Here is a 12,422-nt window from a genome sequence, read left to right as displayed (position 1 = left end):
AAAAAAAAAAAAAAAAAACCTCATAAAAATCCTCAACTTAAAAATTATTGTACAGTTAGATATGATAAAGTTGGGGCTGAGAGTGAAGTCACCAAGTAATAATTAAATGGCAAAAGTAATTTTCAAACCTGTAATCTTTCAGATCTCAATGCCTAAAACCCTTTCCTTTGAGCTATATTATCTTCTAGTAAAATAATTCCCATTTGAGAAATTTAAAATTCTTCTGGAAATAATGGATCAGCAAAAGTCTATCTCAAATGAACCTTAACACACTCCACAAATAATTTTTAAAAAATTTATTCTAATTTGTTATATATGACAGCAGAATGCATTTCAATTCATATTAAACATATATAGCATAATTTTTCATATCTCTGGTTGTACACAACATAAAAACACCATTTGGATCTTCATATATGTACTTAGAGTAATGATGTCCATCGCATTCCACTGCCTTTCCTACCCCAATGCCTGCTCCCTTCCCCTTTGCCGTATCTAGAGCTCATCTATTCCTCCCATGTTGTCCCTTCTCAATCCCTATTATAAATCAGCATACTTATATCAGAGAAATCATTTGGTATTTGGTTTTTTGGGATTGGCTTACTTCATTTAGCATTATATTCTACAACTCCATCATTTACCTGCAAATGCCATGATTTTATTCTCTTTTAATGCAGAGTAATATTCCATTGTGTATATATATATACACCACATTTTCTTTATTCATTCATCTACTGAAGGGCATCTAGGTTGGTTTCACAGTTTAGCTATACAAATAATATTTTTACTCATAAAAATAAAGACACCCCTATTACTACCAGTATATAATGACACCTGAAATATCAAGTACATAGTCAATACCATCTCCTGCCAATTTTTTCCCTTCTCTACAATTTTAAATAAAAGTTATAGTCTTCCTAATTTTATGCCTGGATCCCTAACTTCCTAGGTTCCCTTATGGTCTCAAAAGCCAAGAGTGAGTTCACTTAACTTATATGCTCCAATATAACTGAGAAACCATCCTAACATTCACATCTAGGAAAATTCCAAGCACCTCCAATATAAAAAAAAAAAAAAGTTCTCCAATTTTTATCCTAAATCTTTTAACTCTACGCCTGCCACAACTTCCCATCAAAGTACACACCATCTGCTCTGATACATATACTTCTCAGATTCTAACATCCTACCGGATACAGGTATGCAGTGAGCCAGGATTTCCTTCATCATTTATTGTTGATACCTAGATTTCATTGTCAAAATTTGTATATTCACTATACTATTTCATTTCCTATTCTTCCCTGTTCCCAGTTGCAGAATTTGTCCCCTTTCCATGTTTAAATTTATTTCTGTCAAGACCAAATTCTCCCAACTGTGTTTACATTTACAATTTAGATTGGAATTTCCCAAGTTGTTAAAAGCAATAAAAATCAAATCTAGACATGACTCTCAACTTTTCTGTTAAAGGGAAAGACTTCAATTAGCTGTCTTTTACCACCGATCTTTAAGGGCCTTAGGTTTTCAAAAAACCTGGAACACACAAGAATATTCATCTTAAAATTTGTCTTAAATATGGTCAGAGAAATTCGCTTCCCCCCACCAGCTTTAAATGGCCTGATTACTAAAAATTCAAAACGGCAGATACTATTTCTAAAAGGATACAAGAAAGCATTCTTAAGAAGTGTATATTCCTACAGTGAAGTTCAGAAAATTCCAATTTCCTACATTTTCTTTTCTTTTTTTTTTTTTTAAATATTTATTTATTTTTTTTTAGTTCTCGGCGAACACAACATCTTTGTTGGTATGTGGTGCTGAGGATCGAACCCGGGCCGCACACATGCCAGGCGAACACGCTACCGCTTGAGCCACATCCCCAGCCCTCCTACATTTTCATTAAGACCTCTTTGCACAGGCATTTTTACCATTCACAGATTTACCTTTAATTAATGATAAATGAAATTTACTTGCAAATGTCTTATGACAGGTACACAGCATATACTTATGTTACCAAAAGCAAATAATATTTAACACAAATAATTTAAAAATTTGATGTTATTATGATGTTATAATTTGGAAAACAATATTGAGCTGTATTATCCCATGAACGTTTTCTCCCCCTTCCTAGTGCTAGGGATGAAATCCTGGGCATGCTAGACAAGACTTCTACCACTGAGGTATATTACCAGCCCTCTATGAAAGTTCTTGAAGGACAGCTTTTTATTTCATTGCATAAAAACATTTAGTAGAGCTTCAATATGAGGAAATCTATAACTTAAGATGTACTAAAGGTTGAATTGGGGTCTGCAAACTTGTTCAATAAGCTAGATAGCTAATGCCACTATAACAATTCTCTTCTCTAAATTGAACTCAACCATCTAGTAAAATCTTAAGACAGAAACTAACTACATTGGATATCCAAGTCAAGTCTACGGTTTAAACAGGTAATGAAAGTTCACAAGAGTTTCTACCTTGCTTCACGGAACAGATGAATATGAAAATATCTCTAAAATTATAATGGAATTAAATTAAAATATCATATTTTTATGATTCTGATATCTCAGAAAAAGTTTAAGGGCTGCTTGCAGAGATGCAACAAAAACTTTTAATAGAAAACTTGGGGCCAAGCAAAGATAGTAAAAAGGTTTATTGTTAATCTTTTGCCATAATTTGATTTCTGAGCTACTTATTTTTAGCAATCAAAGCAAAGAACATCCTTGATATAAAAATCTTTAATGTACATAAGATAAAAAATCATTTCCTCTGAAGTTTGCTTTTGCTGGTAATAGCAGTATTTATTAAGCACTTACTCTGTTAGACAAACACTGTTCTATAAGGGTTTTACATATGTTTATTCCTCATAATAAATATTATTATTTCCATATAGATGATAATAAGGAGAAAAACTTTGGTCTTTGAGTCCACTTAAGAGAAAGTATGAGAGCTGAAGAGTTTTTAAAAACATAGTGAGAAATACATTTTGCATGGCAATTCAGAACATAATGATAGTATATAAAACCTAAAGAAAAAGTTTCACGAGATAATGCTTACCATAAAGAAAAAATATTAAAATCAACTCTAATTTAATGTTAATATTTATATATAAGAGGAAAACAGCAAAATAAACAATATATTGGTAGGAATCACCAAATTGATTTCATAACCACTAATGGATTGTAACTCCATTCTCTGAAAAGCTCCAAAGTTTCCAACATTACAACAAAACAAAAGTAAATCTCGGAGCTATTTCTCAAAATCTTCCTCGATGCTATCTATACAAAGCATAACAATAAGAAGCAATTAAAATAAAAGCAAGCAAAACAATGTGGTCTGAGTATTTATTCCTCTGAATGGTCAGGCTTGATCTAAGGACTTACTATGTTTTTGATAGCAAGTGTTCCTAACTAGCACACATGGTTCTCTAAGAAGAATCAAGAGGCCCTGAACCTAAATAAATGCATGTGTATATATGTAAATTTCAAACAAGGGACCATGGTTTGCAGCAAAATTTCAAAAAGATTATTACTTTAAGGAAAAGTTGAGAATCGCTATTTTAAAAGAAAGGATGAATCGCATATTCTTATGGAAATCTATTTTTCTCATAATAGAGCTTCTAATGAGAATTGAGTGGCAGACAGTACAGAGGTCTATTCTCTAGGGGAAAAATTAGAATGTGGTATTTTCATATTCCCAAGACAGATGCAATTGGCATGATGTCTAAATCAGATCATGTATTTAAAGATATGGCTGTACAATTCTGCACAGAAATCAGTGTAACATCTTTTTAAGCTACTGTAGGAAAGAAATGAACCTTGAAAGACAAATAGGATGGATTTAGACAATGAGAAGCAAGGACATTTTAAATGGAGGGAAAAGCCTGAATTGGGGAAAATATTTTTATGTATAGGATTTCTTTTGGGCAAATATATTATTTAGCACTCTGCTTCCAGCAGCATAATTCACCTGATAATGGTTACCAACCAAAAGACTTTCCAAAGAGGCAGAGAATATAAATTAAATGAAAAGCCCATAAAGAACTCAATGAGGCTATAAAACGCCATGCAAATGTCAGTTCATTATAGCTAAATCTATCATTTTACTTCAAAATCCAAAATGCCCAGCCAGCATTTGATCTTAATTTTTATGCCCAGCCAGAATTAAGTCTTCACATTAAAATGATTCTCAATTTACCTGTACATCAGAATCATTCATCTGGGGAGCTTTTAAGAATCCTTATGCCCAAAATGAATTAAAAAGACACTTCTCAAATGAAGAAATACAAATGGCCAACAAATATATGGAAAAAAGTTCAACATCATTAGCAATTAGGAAAAGGCAAATTAATACTACCCTGAGATTTCATCTCACACGAATCAGAATGGTAATCATCAAGAATAGAAATAATAATAAATGCTGAAAGGATGTGGAGAAAAAGGAACACTTTTTACACTGTTGGTGGCATTGTAAATTAGTACCACCACTATGGAAATCAGTATGGAGGTTTCTCAAGAGACTAGGCTTGGGGCCACCATAATTAAGTCCCAACTATACCACTCCTCAGTATTTATCCTAAAGAATTAAAGTCATCATACTATAGTGATACATTCATACCCATGTTTATAGCAACACAATTCACAACAGCAACACTATGGAACCAGACTAGGTGTGTATCAACAGATGAATGAAAAAAGAAAATATGGTGTGTATTTTATTTAGCCATAAGAAAAATGAAATTATGTCATCTGTAGGAAAATGGATGGAACTAGAGACTATGCTAAGCAAAGTAAGTCAAACCCAGAGGTCAAGGGACTTATGTTTTCTCTGATATACATAAGCTGGGGAAGAAAAGGAAAAGAAAACTGGGGGCAGATCTCATGGAAAACAAAGGGAGATTTGAGGATGAAAGGAATTAAAGGGTAGGAAGTATTGATGCGAGGGGAGTGCTGGGGGTGATACTGGCCAAATTATATTGTTATATTGTGTGTATGTACAAATATGTAACAGCAAAGCTCATCATTATGTACAACTATAATGCACCAATAAAATATGGAGAAGAAAAAAAAGAAAGAAAGAAAGAACCATGATGCCCAGAGTGCACATCACACTATTTAAAACAAGTATCAATATTTTTTTAAGGTCTAAGTATCAATACTTTTTTAAGGTCTCCCAAGTAATTCCAACAAACAGTCAAAGTGAAGACTACAGACTACAACATAAAGAACATATTCAAAGAAGAGACCAACAGGCATTTGATTTTCTTCTTGAAAAAAGTTAGTTGTTGAAAATTAATATTTAATGCTTTACTGCTCAATAGTCATACTATCAAGGCCTATTAATTAACATAAGGTGAAACTCATTACATACTTTTGTAAAGAAAATTTAATATTTTCTAGTGTTCAGATGGATTTATTAAACAAAAATCCTAACTAGAAAAATAACATACATCCAAAATACAAATCACAGAATTTAAAACATCTTCAAGAAGGTGTGATTTATTTCCTCTTAGCACCAATTTTAAGAGAGATGGATAAAACCTGTGATTTACAGGTGTGGTATCATATGCCTATAATCTTAGTAACCTAGGAGGCTGAGGCAGCAGGATCAAAAATTCCTTACCAGCCAGGGAACTAAGTGGACCCTGTCTCAAAATAAAAACTAAAAAGGGATGGGAATGTAGCTCAGTGATAGTAGGTCCCAGGTTCTATCCACAGTACCCACTCCTCAGTATATATCCAAAAGATCTAAAATCAGCATACTACAGGGATGCAATCACGTCCATGTTTACAACAGCACAATTCACAATAGCCAAGTAATGGAACCAACCTATGTTACCTTTGACAGAGGAACGAACAAGAAAACATGGTATATATACACAATGGAGTATTACTCAGCCATAAAGAAAAACATTGCAAATGAGGCATAAATTCAATTAACTTCATTTTTATGATGAGCCAAAAGGCTCTTTTGCATACTAAAATTGCAGTACCATGTTTCAGGTTCCATATACTCCTTTACAGTATGCCTTTCCCAACTCAGTATGCCCTTTGCCTTCTTCCAAAAACCAATAATTTCCACGCTAATTTTCTGGGACCTGAATTAGTGAAATATTGTTACTTTTTAAGCTTTATTTACAACAAAACAAAAGGCCTTGAATGCTTAAAGATGAAATATGTTCAAACTGACTCACTGGAGGGCATGAAAGTGTTCATTAATGCAATCAAGTTTATTCATTTTTGTACAGAGCTTGCAATAAAGTTTTACCTGCAATATTTATGCTTAAATTCACGCCTTTAAATTTATCACTGACAAGGAAAATCACAGCTCTCCAGGAAACTTTTTATAAAATAACAAAGGCCTTCATACATCCAATCACATAAAATCTCATAAGCTATAAATTATAGAAGCATGCAGAGTGCTCAAATACACTAAGGTCTGTCTCATTGACACATAAAATAGGTATTTAAGAACAGATGAAGAAGTGATTTTTTTAGACATAATGTGCATTAAACATCCCGTTTTATTACAAGTTTTGTGCTTGTTTATTATACAAGGTATAAGTAGGTTTTAATATATTAGTGATTCAACACTGAAAAGCAATTTTACCAATCCTCATTGAAGAATCTCAATCAGGTAAAAAGTATTCTGATACAGGAACATAAGCGTTTAAAAAAAAAAAAAACAGAATTTGAAATTCATTATCTAAAAGAATTTGATACTATAAAATGGAAACAAGAAATAAACTGGATATTAGGGTAGGTTATAGCCAACAATCAATGATAATATATGAATTTTAATTTTCTGTTTATTTTCTAAAAGTGCTCCAATCTTCTAATTGGTTTTCTAAGTGTTACAAATTTGAATTTATGAAGCAAACATAATAAAATGCCATTGTTATAGATACCAAATTAGCTTAAAGAATACTATTTAAAATGTTTGAAAAACATTGTTATGCAAATTAAGAGTTATTAGTGTGAGGTAAGAAGTCCAAGGCTTCAAATATAGTAGCTTATTAAAAGAATTTCAACCTTCAGATTTAAGCAATGCCTCAAAGTCCACATTTCTCAATTACATTAAATATAAGAGCTGAGCTGGGGATAGTGGTGCACTCCTGTAATCCCAGTAACTCTGGAGGCTAAGGAAGGGGATGTCAGGTTCAAGGCCACCTTCAGCAATATGGCAAGACCTCAAGCAACTTAGGAAGACCTGGTTTCAAAATAAAAAATAAAAAGGGGGTCTAGGAACAGAGCTCCTAAAAAATAAAAAGGGGGTCTAGGAACAGAACACTTGCTTAGCACATGTGAGGCCCTGGGTTCAATCCTCAGCACCCCATAAAAATAAATTAAATAAAGGCAAGTGTCCAACTACAGCTAAAAACTACAAAATAAAATAAAGGGGGGGGGAGCTGAGCTGTGGCTCAGGGGTTAAGCACCCCTGGGTTCAATTCCCTGGCATCCCCCAGCCAAAAAAACACAACACATACACACATAAAACAAAACAGAAAAAAAAAAAGCTGAAATCTAGCTTTCTATTTTAACATTAAGTGTGTGTGTATACACATACAGTGTATATACTCTACATACACACACTTATACAATGCTTAAAAAGAGAAAAACAGCTCTTACCTAGGGATTTTGGAATTTTCAAAAATACAAAAAAATGCACTGAAAATACAGTATTCACTTTCCTATTACATATATTTCCCAACATAATCACAAAGTCAGAATGGAGAGGTTCTTTTTGTTTCCAAAGTTGTTGTTTTTTTTTTTTTAAAGGGGGAGAAGGGAGTGTGGAGGAAGTTTACATAGAGTAAGCACTGAGATGCATCATTTTCAGGTAGGAGAACCAATATTCTCCCATAAACCAGCCAAATTGTTTCAAGAAATAAAATATTATATAAAAAATGAAACAAAATCTTTAAAATTCTAAGTAAATGACTGATATAAAAGAAATTTCAGATGTTCAAACAGTACAAAAAAATATAAACTTTAAAATTAAAAAATAATGGATTTAATGTATTCCTATGACACTTTGCCTACAAAGGATAACTTGCCTACAGCGAAGGGATTCTAACCCAGGGTTTGCTGCTTAACTACCTGTGAACTGGGGCAAATTCCCTAATTCCCAAGATCTTCTATTTCATCATAAACCAGGAACTAACCAGAAAATAAGAAAAATTTCAGGACCAAAGGAAGAAGCTTTCCAGATTACACAGTCTAGCCCCAATATTTTACACAGTGGTAATGAAGAAATAGACTTTAGAGACTCTACTTAATTCACACAGGGAGTTACTGACAAAACTACACCTAAGATCCAAATCCAATACTTAGCCATGAGACAATTGTTAAGAAAATTTTATTCTTTATATACAAAGATGGCTCATTATCAATAGCATAATAATTTTATAACTAAAATTCTTATTGTCTAATTAAATGGGCTATTGATGTTACTGATCACTTTAAAGACAATTCAAGTATTTCTCCATGCACTAAATAAAGTTAGTAACAGAGAAATTATATTAGTGAGCATTTAACACTTTGGATTCCATAGAGATGACAAGTGTGAAAAAGTTCATGTCCACATTTGTTAAAGTTTTCTTTCCTTAAAACAGCTCTGGACATTTTTCATTTCTAGTATACAATACATATGAAAAAAAGTACTGTTAAAATAAGATATATAAATTTTCATTCTTTAACCTGCTAAAGCAACACAGGTAACACTACACTGAAAACACAGATAACACATTTTTATCTGTATTAGTTACTAAACTGTAGTTTTAATACTCTTTATAGTCAAATTATTTTTTACTGAGAGGAATACCTACTTTTGACAATGTCTAAGTTTATTCTCTCCTAACAGGAAATTCTATTAAAGTAAATTAACTAGAAATTCTTACAACTCATGGGAAATATATAATTAAGACTCCATAGAAAAAGAAATCTAAGAAGTCAAATTGTTTCTTCCCTTTGCTTATTTTAAGGTGTTATGAAACTATTTAATTCAAAGCCATCATCATAAGATACAAAAAGTACTTTAAAAAATAAGTTGTATAGAAAGAAAGTCTAATAATTTGTAACAAAAACAAATACCCTTACAATACCACAGTTATTTAAAACTTCTATGGTTATATTTGGAAGCTATCTTGGTCTTTATTCCCATTTCAGGCACTGAAGCATAATCTCTCAGGCTGGTTAATATTGGTAATGCATTTTCACATACTAACACAGTTGCTTCTCATTATATCCCTTAGGAATAAAGTTATACTTCTATTTCACAGGCTCAGAGAAATGATAAAAGATTATATGCTTTGTAAATATAAAATTTAGAAAACAAACCAAAATTCTATGGAGGTAAGTCATCAAAGCATAACAATAAGGAAAATAGTACAAACCAGGACAGACAGTAGACCCACTTAATGGAATAAGAGGTTTATACACTACTGTTGGGTGTAAAAATTGAAAAGATTTAAGTGGAGTCAAATTTTACAGGCTCTAAATACTGTCTCAAAGGTTAGATTTTACTCCATAGGTGGTAAAAAGCACCTGGGAATATTTTAACAGGATATTATATGAAAAAGAAGAGATAACCTGCAGCAAGGGGGAGAGTAAAATATTTACTGACCACCCTTTAGTGTGGTTTAATACAATTTATTATGTATTATAAAAAGCCAGAAGGATGAGTGGCAAGATACATGCTAGGTCTTCATTAATAAGGTAACTAAAAAACCCTTAACTATACTCTAAAAAAGCATAATATGGGGGGTAAAAATATGGTAGACTAATCGAAATTTCTTATCTTACTAATGAGACAAAACAACACTGATGATCCAAACATCAGGGATTATCCAATGTTTAAAAATAGCCTTACCTTAGATCAGGTGATTCGGCCCTCCCATATCGATCCTGCCACTTCCCAACGCTTGAATTGGCTTTTCTGGAGGCAGTACTTGTCTGAGACTGAGAAGAGGTGCTGTTTCTGGTGAGATAAATTTTCTATGTTTTTTCTTACATATTGTTGTCTCTGACCCCCCTTGTACTGTTTCTTTCTTTTTTTCCTTGACATGATTTTGCTAAAGTTCTTTAACATGTTCCTATAGTATCATCCTTTTCAAGTCATATAAAATACCTGCTGTGGAACTAAGACTACTAGGGACATCTAAATACTAGTATTACCAATATATTATAACTCAAGAATATTTTTAGAAATATTCAACATAGCATGATGTCAAAATGTAGAAATAAGAAAAGTACCAAGCGTTTGTTTCAGGTTAAAATAAATTATCAAAAAATAAATTTCCGTGACTATGAATGAATAACATTAATTTCTATAGTTTCACAAAATCTTATTCAAAATTTTGGTATTTCCTTCCCTACATTTTTCAATAACAGATATAGGTATTGTTAGTGCAACCAGTTAAGAATAATACTAATTATTTTCATATACACTAATATATGTATTTAGAACCGATATACTAAATACATATATTTTATTAAAATTCCATTTCAAAGTAACAACTATTTCACAGTAAAACTGCAAAGTTAATTTTATCCCCCAGTGACATACTCTATAAAAAGTTCAGCTATTTACACTCTTGCCAGCCCTTTAAAAGTCTAATAAAATGTTCATGCAAAGAAACTAGCAAAATATATATGCTTACTTATGTAAAAAGGGACACAAGAACAAACCATAAACAAAATGGAATGAAATCTCACAATAATAAAACAAGAATGACAAAGTCTTTATATACCTTTGGATATTCTTGTCTTTGAAGCTATTTTCAATATTTAACATAAGCAAAAAATAAAATTATCAGTAACCATGCAAAAAAAAAAAAAAAGAAATGCTAAAAGTGAAAACCTAGGGGCTGGGGCTATGGCTCAACAGTAGCACACTTGCCTGGCATATGTGAGGCACTGGGTTCAATTCCCAGCACCACATATAAAAATAAATAAATAAAGGTCTATCAACAACTAAAAAAAAAATTTTAAAAAAGTGAAAACATATATAATGAAACAAATTATATTTTAAATAACATAACCACTGAAGGATATTTTTGAACGCAATACTTTGACTATTCACCTTCAGTCTTAAAAAAAAAAAAAGAAATGCAAACGAATCTTGAACTCTACCTATTGGGTTTGCTTTTTGTAATGTAAGTGTAGAGAAGTTCTGAATCTATTTTAGGTGTACTTGAACATCAATCAAATGAAAATTTATAAAACTGTTGAGATCTAAGTTCTCTCTGTGAGAAAAGGGAGATGTAACATGGAATAGGTGAAGAGAAGAGAATTAGGAACTCTAGGGTTGAACTAAATGCAAAAGAAATATAATTTCATGATTAAAATTTTGTAAAAAGAACATGCATACAGACAATTTCATATTGAAATTATTTTTTCCTGAGTACTGAAAAGGCCTGGAAATAATGGTTCTTCAGTACAATAAGCATAGCCAGCACTCTGGTCTTTGTTTTTAATTACCATTTCCCACTAAGAGGTAGAGAGTGCCTTCAATAAATGACTGCTTCTTGGGAAAAAGCAGGGAAAGTACAAGGTAAGCCTGGAACGTCTTAGTAATGACATATAATAAAGAATATTTAAAAAAAAATGGTGACACGTTAAAAAGTTACAGAAGCCTATTTAAAGAGAGCTCCCACTGACCTAAACCTGTACAATTTGAGCATCAAAATGAATTAGAGTACACATGAATCATACATACACTTTATATACTACATATACAAAAAAGCCTTCTTTATAAGCCATACATACATGCTCTCTTACACATAAAAAAAGAATTACTAAATCGAAGAGATAGTAAGTGAGGTAGATGGGAAACCTCATTTTAAAAGTAGAATGCCAACTAATAAATATGAAGAGAAATAGTTAAATAATAGTTTGTAATCACTATTTGAGCCAATACAGTAGTAACTGATTAAAATGAAAACCATCAATGGATGCTAAAATTCTTGGGAAGTTTGTAAAGGAATGAGGTATTTACACACAGTTTCTCCACAAAATTATTAAATACAAAGGGGGAAACAGCAACTGTGCAGTGCTGCAATCTGAAGGGTGCCACCCACAAGGTAAGTGATGGTTATCATCATTAGTAAAATAACGGGTCAAAGTGATATCATGTATCCCCAAGTAATGCACTGGAAATGACACAACATCACTTACATATTACTACTGTGCCAAAAGCAAAGCCTAAATCTAATAATGAGGAGACATTAGACAAACCCAGATTGAAGGATCATCTGTGAAACAACTGAATTGTACTCTTCTAAAATTCAATACCACAATATAAATAATGAAAGGCTGAACAGCTTTTCCAGATTTGAAAAGAATAAAGAGATAAAAGAATTAAATATAATGAATGATCCCAGACTGAATTCTAACTCCAGGAGGAAAGGAAAGAACTGCAATAAAGGGCTTATT

General features: G+C 32.1%; 1 protein-coding gene across 16 annotated transcripts in view; it reads right to left on the bottom strand.

Moving 5' to 3' along the window:
* The window catches only part of Fip1l1 (factor interacting with PAPOLA and CPSF1), a 73,283-nt gene that overhangs the window by 37,047 nt on the left and 23,814 nt on the right, over window positions 1-12,422 (bottom strand). For 8 of the 16 annotated variants that reach the window (XM_015482105.2, XM_015482106.2, XM_015482107.2 and 5 more), the window contains one exon: window positions 9,859-9,966. The exons of the other annotated variants lie outside the window; for them this stretch is intronic. In XM_015482105.2, the coding sequence (XP_015337591.1) occupies window positions 9,859-9,966 (108 nt within the window). The remainder of the gene's footprint in view (window positions 1-9,858; window positions 9,967-12,422) is intronic. 16 annotated transcript variants of the gene reach the window in all.

The sequence above is a fragment of the Marmota marmota genome, unplaced genomic scaffold, assembly GCF_001458135.2.
Source record: "Marmota marmota marmota unplaced genomic scaffold, marMar, whole genome shotgun sequence".
Classification (NCBI taxonomy): domain Eukaryota; kingdom Metazoa; phylum Chordata; class Mammalia; order Rodentia; family Sciuridae; genus Marmota; species Marmota marmota.
This window is presented reverse-complemented; position numbering and strand designations above follow the sequence as displayed.